General features: G+C 31.2%; 1 protein-coding gene across 5 annotated transcripts in view; it reads right to left on the reverse strand.

The window, feature by feature from the left end:
* LOC114334477 (3-hydroxy-3-methylglutaryl-coenzyme A reductase) overlaps positions 1-21,256 on the reverse strand; it is a 490,400-nt gene that overhangs the window by 24,402 nt on the left and 444,742 nt on the right. For all 5 annotated transcript variants that reach the window (XM_050641423.1, XM_050641422.1, XM_050641420.1 and 2 more), the window contains one exon: positions 16,801-17,000. In XM_050641423.1, coding sequence (XP_050497380.1) covers positions 16,801-17,000 — 200 coding nt within the window. The remainder of the gene's footprint in view (positions 1-16,800; positions 17,001-21,256) is intronic.

Here is a 21,256-nt window from a genome sequence, read left to right on the forward strand (position 1 = left end):
TGGTGGAGGCCGACTTTACGTCACGATTGGACCAATAAAACAGAAGATATAACTAATGCCCTTTGGCTGTATCCTGAAAATACGTAACTAATGCCCCTGATAACGTATAAGATATAATAGAAGCAGTATTTTGATATGTCCAATCCATCCCTCTCTGAGAGATATGCGAGGTATCATGTGATTTAACAAATTGAATAATATAGAAAAAATAAACATAACATCATGCCATAAAGACATTAGATACAAATGATTTAACCACCAGACACAGAAAAATCAAATAGAGCAGAATGTTAAAAAGGAGTTCTGTATCTTCGGTCCTCTTGGTGCAATAGGGACATACGAATTCTCAAATGATACGATTTAACCAATAGAGTTCAGTGACAGAAAAATAAAATACATCATGTCAAAAGGGTCTTAGATACGTATTTTCCGTCCAATCGTAACTTACAGTACTCAACCAATAAAATACAATGGCATAAAAATCAAATACATCAGCATGTCAAAAAGGCTTTAGTATTTTCTTTTCTACTGAGAAAACATCCAAATCTTTCGTAAAATATTATACACGGGCGTTCTTTCTATATGTCCAAACTAGTAAACCTCTTATTTTAACACGCAACTCTCAATATTTACATTATTTCTTCCTAGAAAATATCAGTGTATCAAAATGGAATACAAATATATGCAAACCACCAATTGCTAATCTATCATTATATCGCTAATACCTTAAATACATATCAGATAAATTCTTTCGCTAAGTCCAAAACCACCGATAATTTCTCCACATTATTTTCAAACCAGATTTAGAGTTCTAGTCAAGCATAAAAATCAATACATCAGCATGTCAAAAGGGTTTTAGTATTTTCGTTTCTATTAAGAAACATCCAAACTTTTCGTATACTATCGTGTTGTATACTTTTGTACACTATTGGTTTTTATAATTTGTTTAAATTTTTTTAATAAATGTAGCAATAACTTCGAAATTATGGCATTTAGTTGTAGGGAAAATAACATGAAAAATAATCAGTATTTCTTTAGGACTTCAAAACTCAAATAACGGACTTCTTGTCCTATTAGAAATACGGGAATTGGATTTCCAGAAAAACGGAAAATCTGACAACAATGTAATTGTCACTATAATATAGACCGCCTCAGAAAATTCATACCCATCAAAATCTATAAAAATCTTGCAAGCCGTTTCCGAGATAATTGAGTGTTTCCATACATAAAACTCACTCTGTATGCAAACCAGATTTAGAGTTCTAGTCAGACATAAAAATCAAATACATCAGCATGTCAAAAGGGCTTTATTATTTTCGTTTTTACTGAGAAACATCCAAATCTTTCGTACTCTATTATACACAGGCGTTCTTTCATTATATCCAAACTAGTAAACCTCTTATTTTTACCATGCAACTCTCAATATTTACATTATCTCTCCCTAGGTGCAAAATGTCAGTATATGATGCATAAATATATGCAAGCCCACTAATTGCTAAATCTATCATTATATCGATAATACCTACAATACATATCAGATAAATTCTTTCGCTAAGTCCAAACCACCGATATTTCTCATATTATTTTCAAACCAGATTTAGAGTTCTAATCAGTTGGAGAATACAAATTTTTGTTATAAAGTACGTTTTAAATGTGATCTCAAATAAAATCCATGCATAAAACAAATTGAATTCATCGATATGAAAAAGAACTTCGGACTTAGTGCAATATAAATGACAAAGACAAAAAATATATCTAAAAGGAAGATATCTAATAGAAATAGGTCGCAAATTTTCAAAGCAAAAGTCTTTTAGTATAATTAGAGTAATCCGATTGAGAAAATTACTTATTATGGGTATACACAAGTTAATAATAAGCAAAAAAATCGAACTTCTATTGATCCAATCAAAAAAAATCAAATACATTTGTACTATGAGAATGATCTCCGAAAGGGAAATCGATAGGTCAAAATAAACTAATTTTAAAGTAAAAATGTGGCTTATTCACAATAAAAATAATAAATAATAAATTTTCTTGCGCTCCTTATTGTTTTACGAAAGATACAAAAAAAAACACGAAAAATACACGATACGTAGGTAGAAAATAATGTCATTATTAATTATGACTTAATCATTCTTTCGAATGTTTTTAGTACGCATGACTCTAAGAATTTACCCTGGTATGATTCTGGTTTCGAAGGATCTTTGGGACGGTTTTAAAATTAATTCGAACTAGGTGTCGAAGGATCTTTGGACGGTTTTAAAATAATTCGAACTAAAATATATTCTTACCAACCATCTGGAAACTTAAGGTGTGTGTCGATATAATTCTTTATTTGCACTAACGCCATTACTACAATCGGAATTTTTCTTAATCATTCTATAATTCTATAAGTACAGTATTTTAATTGCATTTTAAACAGGTTTCTAATTCACTTATGGAAAAATTAGAATTAGAATCAGAATCAGATTAGAACTTTCATATTGTGATACATTTGTATATGGAAGAAAATAATACGGTATGTATAAGATACAAAATTCAAGCATTGGAAAAGCCATACAAGAGGCACACCAAATTCAAAAATCTTGACTATTTCGTCTAAACATGAATTAAAATTTCTAGTTCTATCTTCTAGCTTCTCATCCAGCTTGAAATAGGATATTAGTATTCATATTTATTATTTTAAAATTTTAAGATATCGTGTCTTTTGTTGTAGGTATACTGTCACATTTTCAATACATATTACCCAATTTTTACTTACCCATCATCGAGTTAATTTATAAATGCAATAAGTAACTCCTTAAGATATGCTTTCAAAAAACGCTACCAACCAATCTCCTTCATATTGGCTAGTTTCAAATGTATTTCTACAATTACACCATTATTTGCCGAAATATTTTAAAGCAGTGTTGACAACGTCTAAAAAACTGTACATAATTTGGTACATAAATATCAAAAATGATGATCAAAATTGCTTTTATTAGATGATTATTAGCTCTCTTTATCCAGCTTAACAAAATGAGAAAAGTGCTCTGCACAAGAGATCTAAGGTTAGAGCTAAGAATAAGGTTGGCTAGGTGCTACGTTTTCTCGACTCTGTTTTACGGAATGGAAGCTTGGACCTTGAATGCTGCATCAATGAAAAAACTGGAATCATTCGAGATGTGGGTATATAGAAGAATTCTAAAAATATCATGGACAGAACACGTCACAAACAAAGAGGTTCTGAGAAAGATGAACAAAGAAATGGAAGTCTTAAATACAATTAAAACCAGAAAATTGGAATATCTCGGACATATTACACGTGGAGAGAGATACAACTTGCTCCAACTCATTATGCAGGGAAAGATTCAAGGAAAAAGAAGCATAGGGAGACGCAGAATATCGTGGCTGCGCAACCTGAGAGAATGGTACGGATGTACATCAAACGAACTTTTCAGAGCAGCTGTCTCCAAGGTCCGAATAGCTATGATGATTGCCGACCTCCGTCGCGGAGATGGCACTTGAAGAAGAAGATCCAGCTAAAATAAAATAAATAAAGAACTTACATCGTCATATCCATATACTGTTTTGAAAACCGAGGACTTGGAAGCTCCAATAAGTCATAACTCGAAGTTTGAAATAGTAAATAGTATATCAGTGAATGTTTATGCTTTGGAATTAAATCAAGTTAAGGAAAAATAATTTTACGAATTAGTGCCTGCTTGCCTAAACAAAACAAACTTGATAGACATGTAAATTTGAATCTTATTCAGGATAAATATTTTCTAAAATTAAATGATTACCTACGACTCTCATCGTAGTGACGATGGAAATATTGAAATAAAATATCATTACTTCTGGAAAAAAAGGTGTCTAGGTTGTTACACTATATAACCAAAAAAGAAAACTAATTCACCCAGATTTATTGGAAAAATTTACTGTTTCACCGTATCATTAAAATCTTACAAAAAAAGAAATATCGAATTAAATAAACAATACATAATAGAACTAAGAAGTAAATTACGAATATCAGAGTGCATGAGATACGAAATAAACATCTTACAAGCAAAACTATCGATACAACAAATACATATTATATACATTATTCACTTGAAAATTTTAAAGTAATGTTGGCTGAATGTCCAAGAAACTGAGTATATTTAGCCTCTTTTACAATATTTCTGAAAAACTTCAACGAATTTGTCTATTTAGCGAAAAAAAAAATCTAATTCACGCAGTTTTATCGGAAAACTTTGCTATTTACCATTTTTATTCACTGTCTTTTTAATCTGTTGAGTAACATCTTTAATTTATTTTGATTTTTAAGAAGTTTTCTAACCTCCTCTAATTACGATTTTTTGTAGAATTTGGACTGGTTGTATTGAATTATGATAGGTATGTGTATCTGATTACGCAATAATTTCAAAGAGACATTCTTTGTAGCTTAGTATAAATTGGTCTTCTAATACTAAAATATTATAAAAAAATAATAGAGTAAAGCAATACAGGAGACTTAAAAAAGGTTTAAAATCTCATGAAATCTTGTTTATTTAGTCTAAACATGAATTAAAATTTATATTGTTCATACTTATTATTTCAAGAATTTTAAGATCGTTTCTAATTATCCATCATCCAGTTAATTTATAAATTATGAAATAGGTATCACTATGATATATTATGCAGCAATAACTATGTTTTCAAAAACTATACCAACCAATCTCTTTCATTCTGACGATGTATTTATACAATTACAACATTATTTACTTAAAAAGTTTAAAGCAATGTTGGCTGAATGCCCAAAAAACTGAGTATATTTAGCCTATTTTACAATATTTCTGAAAAACTTCAACGAATTTTTCTATTTACCGAAAAAAAAAATCTAATTCACACAGTTTTATTGGAAAAATTTACTATTTCACCATTTTATTCACTGTCTTTTTAATCTGTTGAGTAACATCTTTAATTTATTTTGATTTTTATGAAGTTGTCTAACCTCGTGTAATTACGATTTTTTTGTAGAATTTGGATTGGTTTTATAGGATTATGATAGGTATGTGTATCTGAAAACACAATAATTCCAAAGAGACATTCGTTGTAGCTTAGTGTAAATTGGTCTTCTAATACTAAAACATTATAAAACATAATAGATTAAAGTAATACAGGAGACTTAAAAAAGTGTTAAAATCTCATGGTACAAAAAAGAAAATGTCTCGAGTGTGAATTTAAAAATGGAGTTACTACAAAAAAGAAGATGGTACATACCTTTGAATATTAAAAAATATTTGAAAAATTTTAATTTTTTTTGTAGATTGTGTAGTTAATACTAAAAATTAGTAAGGAAATAAAAATGATTATAAATTAAAAAAATCTTCGACGTTTGTTCTTAGAGCATGTGAAACATTAATAATTACCAAAAAATTTCAGTAGGTACCTTTAAATATTAAAAGTATTTGAAAAATTTTAATTTTTGTAGATTGTGTAGTTAATACTAAAAAATTAGTATGGAAATAAAAATACATATCAATTAAAAAAAATCTTCAGCGTTTGTTCTTAGAGCGTAGTTCGAGTATGCCCGAACTTTCCCGATCCCCAATATATCTACTTCTTCTTGTAGTGCTCATCCATTTTGGATGTTGACGATTATCCTAGAAATATATACTTTGCATACTAATGTACTGAAAAGATTTGTAGTTGTTGTGCTGCACCACATATATAGATTTTTTAGCCAGAAAATCCTTCACCTTCCTGGTTTTCTTCTACTTTTCTCTGTAAAATTAGTTGCAGCAGTTCATATCTTCGCTCTTTCTTACAATGTGTCGGATGTATTCGATTTTAACTGTTTTATTGTGGGTACCAGCTCTTTTTCTTTTTTAATTCTTAATAAAATAATCTAATTAGTTATGTGATCTGAGTAAGATATATACAAAAATAAGAAAAAAATGTTTTATTTCTTTGGAATAAAATAAAAAAGCCAAGTTGGTTGACTGGTTTAAAGTATTGCAGTGCAGGGGATTTGAACCTATGATCCAACACTTACTTATTTTCAATGCAATGTAACAAAGTCTTAAATCGCTCGACCAACGTGGCTTTGGAACTTTGCTCTAAAAAACAACGATGATATTCACATGTTATGACATTCCTATTGACAATAAAAAGAAATAAAATGTTTTTCAAATAATATTTTATTCAAAATACTGTTATTTAGAGTGTGAGCTTTATGATTATAAATAAAAAAATCTTTGACGTTTGTTCTTAGAGCATGTGAAACATTAATAATTACCAAAAAATTACGGTACCTTTAAATATTAAAAGTATTTGAAAAATTTTAATTTTTGTAGATTGTGTAGTTAATACCAAAAATTAGTGTGGAAATAAAAATAAATATCAACTAAAAAAAAATTTTCAGCGTTTGTTCTTAGAGCGTAGTTCGAGTATGCCCGAACTTTCCCGATTTCCCAATATTAGCTGTGAGTTTTGGCTTAGGATACCCATATAAAAAGCATGGAAAACGAAAAGTTTCAGCGTTTGTTCTTAGAGCGTAGTTCGAGTATGCCCGAACTTTCCCGATTTCCCAATATTAGCTGTGAGTTTTGGCATAGGATACCCATATAAAAAGCATGGAAAACGGAAAGTTTACCTTGGACAAGTGACGGCGTCACTTGTCCAAGGTAAACTTTCCGTTTTCCATGCTTTTTATATGGGTATCCTATGCCAAAACTCACAGCTAATATTGGGAAATCGGGAAAGTTCGGGCATACTCGAACTACGCTCTAAGAACAAACGCTGAAACTTTTCGTTTTCCATGCTTTTTATATGGGTATCCTAAGCCAAAACTCACAGCTAATATTGGGAAATCGGGAAAGTTCGGGCATACTCGAACTACGCTCTAAGAACAAACGCTGAAAATTTTTTTTTAGTTGATATTTATTTTTATTTCCACACTAATTTTTGGTATTAACTACACAATCTACAAAAATTAAAATTTTTCAAATACTTTTAATATTTAAAGGTACCGTAATTTTTTGGTAATTATTAATGTTTCACATGCTCTAAGAACAAACGTCAAAGATTTTTTTATTTATAATCATAAAGCTCACACTCTAAATAACAGTATTTTGAATAAAATATTATTTGAAAAACATTTTATTTCTTTTTATTGTCAATAGGAATGTCATAACATGTGAATATCATCGTTGTTTTTTAGAGCAAAGTTCCAAAGCCACGTTGGTCGAGCGATTTAAGACTTTGTTACATTGCATTGAAAATAAGTAAGTGTTGGATCATAGGTTCAAATCCCCTGCACTGCAATACTTTAAACCAGTCAACCAACTTGGCTTTTTTATTTTATTCCAAAGAAATAAAACATTTTTTTCTTATTTTTGTATATATCTTACTCAGATCACATAACTAATTAGATTATTTTATTAAGAATTAAAAAGAAAAAGAGCTGGTACCCACAATAAAACAGTTAAAATCGAATACATCCGACACATTGTAAGAAAGAGCGAAGATATGAACTGCTGCAACTAATTTTACAGAGAAAAGTAGAAGAAAACCAGGAAGGTGAAGGATTTTCTGGCTAAAAAATCTATATATGTGGTGCAGCACAACAACTACAAATCTTTTCAGTACATTAGTATGCAAAGTATATATTTCTAGGATAATCGTCAACATCCAAAATGGATGAGCACTACAAGAAGAAGTAGATATATTGGGGATCGGGAAAGTTCGGGCATACTCGAACTACGCTCTAAGAACAAACGCTGAAGATTTTTTTTAATTGATATGTATTTTTATTTCCATACTAATTTTTTAGTATTAACTACACAATCTACAAAAATTAAAATTTTTCAAATACTTTTAATATTTAAAGGTACCTACTGAAATTTTTTGGTAATTATTAATGTTTCACATGCTCTAAGAACAAACGTCGAAGATTTTTTTAATTTATAATCATTTTTATTTCCTTACTAATTTTTAGTATTAACTACACAATCTACAAAAAAAATTAAAATTTTTCAAATATTTTTTAATATTCAAAGGTATGTACCATCTTCTTTTTTGTAGTAACTCCATTTTTAAATTCACACTCGAGACATTTTCTTTTTTGTACCATGAGATTTTAACACTTTTTTAAGTCTCCTGTATTACTTTAATCTATTATGTTTTATAATGTTTTAGTATTAGAAGACCAATTTACACTAAGCTACAACGAATGTCTCTTTGGAATTATTGTGTTTTCAGATACACATACCTATCATAATCCTATAAAACCAATCCAAATTCTACAAAAAAATCGTAATTACACGAGGTTAGACAACTTCATAAAAATCAAAATAAATTAAAGATGTTACTCAACAGATTAAAAAGACAGTGAATAAAATGGTGAAATAGTAAATTTTTCCAATAAAACTGTGTGAATTAGATTTTTTTTTTCGGTAAATAGAAAAATTCGTTGAAGTTTTTCAGAAATATTGTAAAATAGGCTAAATATACTCAGTTTTTTGGGCATTCAGCCAACATTGCTTTAAACTTTTTAAGTAAATAATGTTGTAATTGTATAAATACATCGTCAGAATGAAAGAGATTGGTTGGTATAGTTTTTGAAAACATAGTTATTGCTGCATAATATATCATAGTGATACCTATTTCATAATTTATAAATTAACTGGATGATGGATAATTAGAAACGATCTTAAAATTCTTGAAATAATAAGTATGAACAATATAAATTTTAATTCATGTTTAGACTAAATAAACAAGATTTCATGAGATTTTAAACCTTTTTTAAGTCTCCTGTATTGCTTTACTCTATTATTTTTTTATAATATTTTAGTATTAGAAGACCAATTTATACTAAGCTACAAAGAATGTCTCTTTGAAATTATTGCGTAATCAGATACACATACCTATCATAATTCAATACAACCAGTCCAAATTCTACAAAAAATCGTAATTAGAGGAGGTTAGAAAACTTCTTAAAAATCAAAATAAATTAAAGATGTTACTCAACAGATTAAAAAGACAGTGAATAAAAATGGTAAATAGCAAAGTTTTCCGATAAAACTGCGTGAATTAGATTTTTTTTTTCGCTAAATAGACAAATTCGTTGAAGTTTTTCAGAAATATTGTAAAAGAGGCTAAATATACTCAGTTTCTTGGACATTCAGCCAACATTACTTTAAAATTTTCAAGTGAATAATGTATATAATATGTATTTGTTGTATCGATAGTTTTGCTTGTAAGATGTTTATTTCGTATCTCATGCACTCTGATATTCGTAATTTACTTCTTAGTTCTATTATGTATTGTTTATTTAATTCGATATTTCTTTTTTTGTAAGATTTTAATGATACGGTGAAACAGTAAATTTTTCCAATAAATCTGGGTGAATTAGTTTTCTTTTTTGGTTATATAGTGTAACAACCTAGACACCTTTTTTTCCAGAAGTAATGATATTTTATTTCAATATTTCCATCGTCACTACGATGAGAGTCGTAGGTAATCATTTAATTTTAGAAAATATTTATCCTGAATAAGATTCAAATTTACATGTCTATCAAGTTTGTTTTGTTTAGGCAAGCAGGCACTAATTCGTAAAATTATTTTTCCTTAACTTGATTTAATTCCAAAGCATAAACATTCACTGATATACTATTTACTATTTCAAACTTCGAGTTATGACTTATTGGAGCTTCCAAGTCCTCGGTTTTCAAAACAGTATATGGATATGACGATGTAAGTTCTTTATTTATTTTATTTTAGCTGGATCTTCTTCTTCAAGTGCCATCTCCGCGACGGAGGTCGGCAATCATCATAGCTATTCGGACCTTGGAGACAGCTGCTCTGAAAAGTTCGTTTGATGTACATCCGTACCATTCTCTCAGGTTGCGCAGCCACGATATTCTGCGTCTCCCTATGCTTCTTTTTCCTTGAATCTTTCCCTGCATAATGAGTTGGAGCAAGTTGTATCTCTCTCCACGTGTAATATGTCCGAGATATTCCAATTTTCTGGTTTTAATTGTATTTAAGACTTCCATTTCTTTGTTCATCTTTCTCAGAACCTCTTTGTTTGTGACGTGTTCTGTCCATGATATTTTTAGAATTCTTCTATATACCCACATCTCGAATGATTCCAGTTTTTTCATTGATGCAGCATTCAAGGTCCAAGCTTCCATTCCGTAAAACAGAGTCGAGAAAACGTAGCACCTAGCCAACCTTATTCTTAGCTCTAACCTTAGATCTCTTGTGCAGAGCACTTTTCTCATTTTGTTAAGCTGGATAAAGAGAGCTAATAATCATCTAATAAAAGCAATTTTGATCATCATTTTTGATATTTATGTACCAAATTATGTACAGTTTTTTAGACGTTGTCAACACTGCTTTAAAATATTTCGGCAAATAATGGTGTAATTGTAGAAATACATTTGAAACTAGCCAATATGAAGGAGATTGGTTGGTAGCGTTTTTTGAAAGCATATCTTAAGGAGTTACTTATTGCATTTATAAATTAACTCGATGATGGGTAAGTAAAAATTGGGTAATATGTATTGAAAATGTGACAGTATACCTACAACAAAAGACACGATATCTTAAAATTTTGAAATAATAAATATGAATACTAATATCCTATTTCAAGCTGGATGAGAAGCTAGAAGATAGAACTAGAAATTTTAATTCATGTTTAGACGAAATAGTCAAGATTTTTGAATTTGGTGTGCCTCTTGTATGGCTTTTCCAATGCTTGAATTTTGTATCTTATACATACCGTATTATTTTCTTCCATATACAAATGTATCACAATATGAAAGTTCTAATCTGATTCTGATTCTAATTCTAATTTTTCCATAAGTGAATTAGAAACCTGTTTAAAATGCAATTAAAATACTGTACTTATAGAATGATTAAGAAAATTTCCGATTGTAGTAATGGCGTTAGTGCAAATAAAGAATTATATCGACACACACCTTAAGTTTCCAGATGGTTGGTAAGAATATATTTAGTTCGAATTATTTTAAAACCGTCCAAAGATCCTTCGACACCTAGTTCGAATTATTTTAAAACCGTCCAAAGATCCTTCGAAACCAGAATCATACCAGGGTAAATTCTTAGAGTCATGCGTACTAAAAACATTCGAAAGAATGATTAAGTCATAATTAATAATGACATTATTTTCTACCTACGTATCGTGTATTTTTCGTGTTTTTTTTGTATCTTTCGTAAAACAATAAGGAGCGCAAGAAAATTTATTATTTATTATTTTTATTGTGAATAAGCCACATTTTTACTTTAAAATTAGTTTATTTTGACCTATCGATTTCCCTTTCGGAGATCATTCTCATAGTACAAATGTATTTGATTTTTTTTGATTGGATCAATAGAAGTTCGATTTTTTGCTTATTATTAACTTGTGTATACCCATAATAAGTAATTTTCTCAATCGGATTACTCTAATTATACTAAAAGACTTTTGCTTTGAAAATTTGCGACCTATTTCTATTAGATATCTTCCTTTTAGATATATTTTTTGTCTTTGTCATTTATATTGCACTAAGTCGAAGTTCTTTTTCATATCGATGAATTCAATTTGTTTTATGCATGGGATTTTATTTGAGATCACATTTAAAACGTACTTTATAACAAAAATTTGTATTCTCCAACTGATTAGAACTCTAAATCTGGTTTGAAAATAATATGAGAAATATCGGTGGTTTGGACTTAGCGAAAGAATTTATCTGATATGTATTGTAGGTATTATCGATATAATGATAGATTTAGCAATTAGTGGCTTGCATATATTTATGCTTCATATACTGACATTTTGCACCTAGGGAGAGATAATGTAAATATTGAGAGTTGCATGGTAAAAATAAGAGGTTTACTAGTTTGGACATAATGAAAGAACGCCTGTGTATAATAGAGTACGAAAGATTTGGATGTTTCTCAGTAAAAACGAAAATAATAAAGCCCTTTTGACATGCTGATGTATTTGATTTTTATGTCTGACTAGAACTCTAAATCTGGTTTGCATACAGAGTGAGTTTTATGTATGGAAACACTCAATTATCTCGGAAACGGCTTGCAAGATTTTTATAGATTTTGATGGGTATGAATTTTCTGAGGCGGTCTATATTATAGTGACAATTACATTGTTGTCAGATTTTCCGTTTTTCTGGAAATCCAATTCCGTATTTCTAATAGGACAAGAAGTCGTTATTTGAGTTTTGAAGTCCTAAAGAAATACTGATTATTTTTCATGTTATTTTCCCTACAACTAAATGCCATAATTTCGAAGTTATTGCTACATTTATTAAAAAAATTTAAACAAATTATAAAAACCAATAGTGTACAAAAGTATACAACACGATAGTATACGAAAAGTTTGGATGTTTCTTAATAGAAACGAAAATACTAAAACCCTTTTGACATGCTGATGTATTTGATTTTTATGCTTGACTAGAACTCTAAATCTGGTTTGAAAATAATGTGAGAAATATCGGTGGTTTGGACTTAGCGAAAGAATTTATCTGATATGTATTTTAGGTATTAGCGATATAATGATAGATTTAGCAATTGGTGGTTTGCATATATTTGTATTCCATTTTGATACACTGATATTTTCTAGGAAGAAATAATGTAAATATTGAGAGTTGCGTGTTAAAAATAAGAGGTTTACTAGTTTGGACATATAGAAAGAACGCCCGTGTATAATATTTTACGAAAGATTTGGATGTTTCTCAGTAGAAAAGAAAATACTAAAGCCTTTTTGACATGCTGATGTATTTGATTTTTATGCCATTGTATTTTATTGGTTGAGGTACTGTAAGTTACGATTGGACGGAAAATACGTATCTAAGACCCTTTTGACATGATGTATTTTATTTTTCTGTCACTGAACTCTATTGGTTAAATCGTATCATTTGAGAATTCGTATGTCCCTATTGCACCAAGAGGACCGAAGATACAGAACTCCTTTTTAACATTCTGCTCTATTTGATTTTTCTGTGTCTGGTGGTTAAATCATTTGTATCTAATGTCTTTATGGCATGATGTTATGTTTATTTTTTCTATATTATTCAATTTGTTAAATCACATGATACCTCGCATATCTCTCAGAGAGGGATGGATTGGACATATCAAAATACTGCTTCTATTATATCTTATACGTTATCAGGGGCATTAGTTACGTATTTTCAGGATACAGCCAAAAGGGCATTAGTTATATCTTCTGTTTTATTGGTCCAATCGTGACGTAAAAGTCGGGCCTCCACCACAAAACGAGACAAAAATGAGCAGAATGGACCTTAAATTTTTTTTTAATTTCCCCCAGCATCTGGGGAAAAATTGATTTTCTATCTAACTCTAATACACAGACTCTTATGGGAGGCGCTGTTGCTAGATGTTGCGAAATGCCCAGTTTGTCAGTAGATCTAGGAAATTTTTTTGTGCGCCCATACCGTTGGGCACTACATACCTACAACTTTTATTGTCTATGCCTCTCTACGTTACGCCATTTAGGCATGTCTACAACTTTTATTGTCCACGTCTCTCCTTACGTCTATGCCTCTCTACGTTAATCCGTTTAGGTACTACATGCCTACAACTTTTATTGTCTATACCTCTCTTTTTACTTGTGTATATATAATTTTCTCAATCGAATTACTCTAAAAGACTTTTGCTTTGAAAATTTGCTATCTTTTTCTATTAAATATCTTCCTTCTAGATTTTTTTTGTCTTTGTCATTTATAATGCACTCAGTCGAAGTTCTTTTTCATATCGATGAATTCAATTTGTTTTATGTATGGGATTTTGAGATCACATTTAGAACGAATTATGGTAGATTCCTTCAACGTAATATCTGTATCAGGACAAATTGGAATAAAAATAGCGAGTTTAACTAAAAATACTGAAATGGAATAAAAATGGTGAATTGGAATAAAAATGGCGAATTGGTGGCACCAAATGTTATGGCCGTAGATAAAATATAGTATGCAGCTCGTAACGGTTAGTTTATGGATTAAATAACATATTCGATACTCCCCACACCTTTAACGTACCACAATCTCCAATCAGACCAATGCTAATGAGATGTCACCATCGCTTACACATAAATTATGTTACGGTCGTAGATAAAATATATGCCTCTCTACGTTAAGCCGTTTAGGTACTACATACCTACAACTTTTATTGTCTATGCCTCTCTTTTTACTTGTGTATATATAATTTTCTCAATCGAATTACTCTAAAAGACTTTTGCTTTGAAAAATTGCAATCTTTTTCTATTACATATCTTCCTTCTAGATTTTTTTTGTCTTTGTCATTAGGTACTACATACCTACAACTTTTATTGTCTATGCCTCTCTTTTTACTTGTGTATATATAATTTTCTCAATCGAATTACTCTAAAAGACTTTTGCTTTGAAAATTTGCAATCTTTTTCTATTAAATATCTTCCTTCTAGATTTTTTTTTGTCTTTGTCAACTCAGTCGAAGTTCTTTTTCATATCGATGAATATATTCGTTACTACCCACACCTTTAACGTACCACAATCTCCAATCAGACCAATGCTAACGAGATGTATAGCGCCAACTATCGGATAATAGCTGAATTATGGTAGATTTCTTCGACGTAATGTCAAGGAAAATTGGATAAAAATGGCGAATTTGAATAAAAATTGACTAAAAATGGCGTCATCCAGCGGCTAATAGGTAAACTATGGTAGATTTCTTCGATGTAATGTCAAGGAAAATTGGGTTAAAAATGGTGAATTTGAATAAAAATGGCGAATTTGAATAAAAATGGCGAATTGGAATAAAAATGCCGAATATGTTACGGTCGTAGATAAAATATAGTATGCAACTCGTAATGCTTAGATTTCTGCACGTGATTGGTTTAAATAACATATTATGTTATGGTCGTAGATAAAATATAGTATATGTAACGTGCTTCTTTCCAACGATCCCTTTGTACGTCACGATCCAACACCCCCCTTTCCAATACCTCACACGTCGGACCAATAACACCGGAGATATGCTTTAGTGCCGTTTTGGCTATGCCGCCATCTTTGTTTTTTGTGTTAACGTATTCGTTACCTCCTCCCCTTTCCGATGATACCTCACACGTCACGATCGGACCAATAACAACGGAGATATGCTTTAGTGCCATTTTGGCTATGCTGCATCTTTGTTTTTTTTGTGTTAACGTATTCGTTACCTCCTCCCCTTTCCTATGATACCTCACATGTCACGATCGGACCAATAACAACGGAGATATGCTTTAGTGCCGTTTTGGCTATGCCGCCATCTAAAAATACTGAAATGGAATAAAAATGGCGGATTGGTGTCATCTAGCGGAAAATAACTATGGTAGATTCCATTATGGAAGATTACTTGTGACGTCAGCATCTATCTCACTCTTACTCATTGGGAAGGTACTTCTCTCTCTAACACATTGATTTCCCTATACCTATAGTCATAGAAACATAGCCATTCTACTGCAACTGTTTAAACAATACTTCACCAACAATAATCAAATTAGTTTGATTTTTGTGGAATTAAAATATTAAAATACAACAAAATATAGTGTAAGAAAATAATATATTAGATAAAGATTGGAAGAAATTTTGGTCAAGTGGAAATCAACTTGTGTGAATCGAACACCGCTGTCGCCGAAAATTCCTGACGCCGTGGTAGTTAATGGATTTTAATTTTAAAAATTTCAAATGAAAAGTACGGTATTCTTCTATATGTAAAAACAATTTCAACTTGGTATCTACTTTATTTTCAGTCCTGCAACATTTTGAAAAAATGAATTTTTTTTGAGAAAGCTAGATTGCAAAATTTATTTTGCAAAATCTGTTGCACCGATATTATTGAAATTTACAGTATTGTTTAACTATATTATATAGTTTTTCTGGGTAAAATATGAAGGTCCTAAGTGTAGCATAAATGGTTGAGGAACGTAAAATGAAAATACTTGTTTTTATGGTTTTTTCGCAATTATTGCTATTTTGCAACAAAGGTGACAATTTTTAAAATTTGTAACCAATCCTATATTGTAGGAAATTTAATTACGCAACTTTTATATCAGTACAACTTTTCTCGAAAGTGAATACTTTGAAAGTTATAATCAAAAAACGAAAAAATTAATCGAATTTTTCCTTCATTTTTTGACATTTTGATTATTTAAACAATGTTCCGGACATTTTTGAGTGGGAGGATAACCCAATTATTATTATAGGAGTTAATTTCAAGAAATTTCTGCAAAAAAATATGAGTCACCTCTCAACGTCCATCTAAAAACAGATGCTCCCTGGACTAATACGATATATGCCCTTCATTAAACAGAGAACTGGTGTATAAAAGATAACCTCTCTGTGAAACCTTCCAAAACTAAATTAGTAGCCTTCGCTAATAAGAGGAAGCTTATTGGACTGAGTCAGCTGAAATTATTTGGAGAAAAACTAGAAAGAATTAATAAGGTCAAGTATCTAGGGGTAACACTGGATTCCAAACTCAATTGGAGTACTCATATTAAAATATAACCAAACCTTCTGGAACTGCAGACGAGTTGTAGGTAAAACCTAGGGTTAAAACCAAAGGTAATATGTTGGTTATACATATATCAGTGATACGACGGACAGTTACTTATGTTTCAGTAGTTTGGTGTAAAAATGCCACTATTAAACGACTAACAACTACAACTATTATAAAGCATCTAAATCATGCGTTACTTATGATTTAAAATTAAAACTTTGAACACATGAACAAATATAAATAAACATGCAATAGTGATAAAGAATTTAAGAATTTTTTTACCTGTTGCTATAAATACGGCTGTTACAATATTCGCGGCGTGCGCGTTAAAACCTCCAATACTTCCTGCTATAGCAGAGCCGACCATATTTTTGGAGTAGTTAACATCTACTAAAGCACTCACTGTTGTTTTTAATACTGTGGTTACTATTTTAGATGGAATCACTGCTTCACACACAACTGATTTACCTCTACCTTCAATCCTGAAAGAAAAATGATATCCATTCATAAATAAGTAGATATAAATATTCTGCTTATCAATTAAAAAACTTTATTACATAGATATTAACAATGTCAGGGATAAGTGCGGGGTAGATCGAGTAGCTCTGCGGTTACCACAGCCGGTCTCAAGCCCGGATAAAATGTGAAGGGTTATTGACAACGTTAACAATCTACTAATGGTAAAAACGAATACTGCTCAAAAAAACAATCGGAAGCCTTGGAACTGGATTGATAATATAAAGATAACCACGACAAGAAATAAGGACAAGAGAAAAATCTCCAAAAGCCAGATGAGAATCATTATATGGAACATCAAATTGCTCAACACAAGACACCAAGAAATAGCTCAATTGCTGAAAGAGAAACAAATATAAAAAAGAAAGGAAAAGGACAATCAAAATTAGGTGAATATATACTAATCTACAGTACAGTAGCAAAAGAAAACAGGGTCAAAGAAAGTGTAACCTTACTAATACACCAAAGATACTGAAATCACCTTAAAGAGTATCAATACGTACCAGAAAGGAATATAACAACCCAGATAAGAATGGAGAAGGAAGACCTGAAGATCATCGGAGTATACGGTCCAGAAAATAACAAGCTCCAAACCACAAGGGAAAAAATTTTATGACGAATTACAAGTAGTAGATCAAGTCACAGGGTAGTATATTATACTGGATAATTTTAGCGCTCGAATAGGCAACCAAGTAATACCCGGAATTAAGCAAAAACATAACGAGAATGTCAAAAACGAAAATGGAGAACTGATAATAAATTTCTGCACGAATAAAGAACTTACAATAAAACAATACACTTTTGACCAGAAAGACAAACACAAATATACATTCAATAACACCCGTGGACAAAGATCTATGATTATAACCATATTATAACTATGTATATGTTGTAAACAACAGAGACACACATCCATTAAAAATATTCAATGTATTCAATCAGCGGATGTAGATAGCGACCATAACCTAGTATTATGTAAAATAAGAATCATCAGGAAAAACTTCACACCCAAGAGAGAGGTACGGAATCTACAGAATGCTTATGCAGAAAAAGGATATCAGAGAATATAGCTGAGAATGAAATATTAGAAAACGTCATCAAGGAAAGCTGAGAAAAACTGAAAAATAACATAGTTAACGCAGCAACAGAATCATTTGGAGAGAGTAAAGTAACGAACACTTCTCCTTTTTCCATCATAACCCTGGATGGGTCTTTGCCTGTCTGGCTATGTCCTTCCATTCAGATCTCTCTTGGGCTCTTCTCCTCCATTATCTTATATTCATGGTTTTCAGGTCGTCTTCTACGTCATCTAACCATCTCGTCTTGGGCCTTCCTTTTTCCGCCTTCCACTGTAACATCTTCTTTGTCGTTTTCGTGTCTTCTTGTCTCTAAACATGTCGCAGCCATGACAGTCTTTGACTTTTCACAAATCTTACAATGTCATACCCTTCATTCAGTTCATTAACCTCGTCGTTTCTTCTGATTCTCCATGTGCCGTCTTCCTCTTGCACCGGGTCATATACTTTTCTCAGTATCTTTCTCTCGAATGTCGAGTTGGGCTTCATCTTTTTTCGTCATTACCCAGGTTTCACAACCATAGGTTACTACGGGTCTAATCAAAGTTCTGTAGATAGTCATTTTGGTTCTCTTGTCTAATAATTTCGATGTCATCAATCATTTATTAACATAGTATGTACGATTTCCACTGGAAATACGTACATTAATTTCACTACTTACGGAATTCTTCTGATTGATTTAAAGTAACGAACAATAACATATCAAAAAAGAAAACCCCATGGTTTAGAGAGGTAGTGAAGACTAAATGTGAAGAAAAGAAGAAAGCCTTTTTACAATACAGAACACAACAAACACAACAGGCATACAAGCACAGGGCCGCGTTTAGGTCAGTTGACGCCCTAGGAAATTCTCTAGTAGCCGACCTTCAAACATGTATCATTTTTGGGAAAAAAGCAGAATTTTTTATTTAAATATGAATACACTAAAAATGGATTTAAACTACGATGTTTATATATACATATAACAGAAAAAATTGCCATTCCAGTTCGATTTATTTCTTGATTTTCTTTGGAAAAATCATCTGTAATGTCGTCATAATTTATCGCCTTTGTTACGTCACTTTATATGGACAAAATCGACAAAATGTTAAAACATTTTCGAAAATGACTTTTCAGCAAGAATTCACAAATAAATGCGCAAACCAATGTCAAAATTAGACTACATTTTCAATCCACTCTTCTTTAAATATTTAGATATATATCAATTTTTTTATTTAGCTAATGCCTTGACAACTAATGTCCATTGGCATGATAGGTACGGTGAATTTTTGCAGTTAGGTACCTAGTGTCATGTGTAGTGTATGTGTTGAGTAAGTGTCTTGTTACTTTGCAAAGTCGACGTCATTGTCTTTGCAAAGAGACGCTAATAATTGTATCCGAACGTCTGCGGTCCCTCCGGTGAGTACCGATCCCACAAGGACAGAAACTATTTTCATTTATTAATTTATAATAAACGAAAAATTCCTGACCCTGGTGAGATTCTAACTCAAGACCATTCGTACCTTTCGATCCAAAGGTAGGCGCTCTTACCACTGAGCCACAAAGGGGGTTTAGATATATCAATTATTGGTGATTTTATTGTGGTATCCAAATGATCCCATGATACACAAGTAAATGCAGTCATGTATGAATGATGTATCTAAGTCGTCTTTATAAATTTGTATCAGATTTTCAGCTTCTTTAATAATTTCTTAATTGTTTAATTTTGGCTAATCTGTTATAATACGAAAATATTGATAAAGTCCGTCCTCTGTAACTTTTCCCATGCGGTACGATTCATTTTCAATCAAATTAAGTCAAAACAGAAAGTGAAACGTACGCCGATGTGTGTAGTATATAGTATACAGTATACAAAATGTATATACACATCGACGTTCGTTTCAATTTATGTTTTGACTTAATTTGATTGAAAATGAATCGTACCGCATGGGAAAAGTTATAGCGGACGGACTATAAATAAGTCGATTAGATTCCAGACGTCTATTCAGATCTCTTATCAGAGTGTCGATTTATAGAATATGTGGATTTTCATCTCATCACTAGCTGAAAAGTTCGTTCGTCGGCCCCGTCGTCCAATTGAATTTTTCTTTTTCTATTTCTTATTTCTTAATGTTATTCTGAAGCTATTTTCTTGTAGCGTTTTTGCAATTAACTAGTTTTGATGGGAAATAAGCCACAATTTTACTAAAGAAATGATTTTATTAACTTATTTCTTACTTCTTTATATGTTTTATTTGCTCACAATTTTTTGGCTTCCTCTTCATAAATGGCAAAATTATTTCTGATTGAGGTAAAGTAATTTGAAAGAGCTTCAAACTCTTTAATGACAGAACCCAGATTCATTGCAGGACTCTGGACATACTTATTGGATAGGTTCACTCTTTCTAAAATATGTTGCCAAATGACAGCTAGGTAATAACGTCATTTCAAAAGTGTCCATTTTTTTCAAATATAGAAAGTGATTGATGTTTCACAGCTGCAGTTTGACATTCGTCATTGAGATATTAAAAAGAGCAGTTTTAATTCGCTGAAGCTAGTGTATAACGATTTAGTTGCGTTTGCCCTTGCGGACCACCTAGTTTCACTAAGAGATTTCACAACAGGTGATTTTAAGTTGTCAGTCAAAATTTTCCATCTATATGTGGAAGCCGAAAAACATGTAAATAATTGAGAGAATATCCAGGGTACGTACTCAGCAAGTTTATTGTGATTTTTTACTCTGGCCTGCAGTCCTGAATATTTGCCAGACATATTGGATGCGTTATCATATGACTGGCTACGAAAATAACTTAAATCAATGGTACATTCCTCTAAAGTCGAAATCCCTGTCGATTCCAAAGCAGCAGATTTGTGACCTTCAGATGGAATATATTTAAAAAATCTTTCAGTCGGCATACCATCATCAGAAACATAGCGAACTAAAAATGCTAGCTGATCAGCATGAGACACGTCTGGTGTCAACTATTTATAGTATTTTTATTGCTTTAATTCGCCAGCAATCGTTCTTCTTACTTTTCTTCCCATCAAAACTATTAGTTCCTCATTCCTCGCATATAGTGTTTGACAGATAATTACAGTTCCCTTGACCAATATTTCCAAATTTAGTAAGGTGCTCGCGTAAAAAAGGATCAAATTCTGCTATGAGC

The sequence above is a fragment of the Diabrotica virgifera genome, chromosome 10, assembly GCF_917563875.1.
Source record: "Diabrotica virgifera virgifera chromosome 10, PGI_DIABVI_V3a".
Lineage (NCBI taxonomy): Eukaryota > Metazoa > Arthropoda > Insecta > Coleoptera > Chrysomelidae > Diabrotica > Diabrotica virgifera.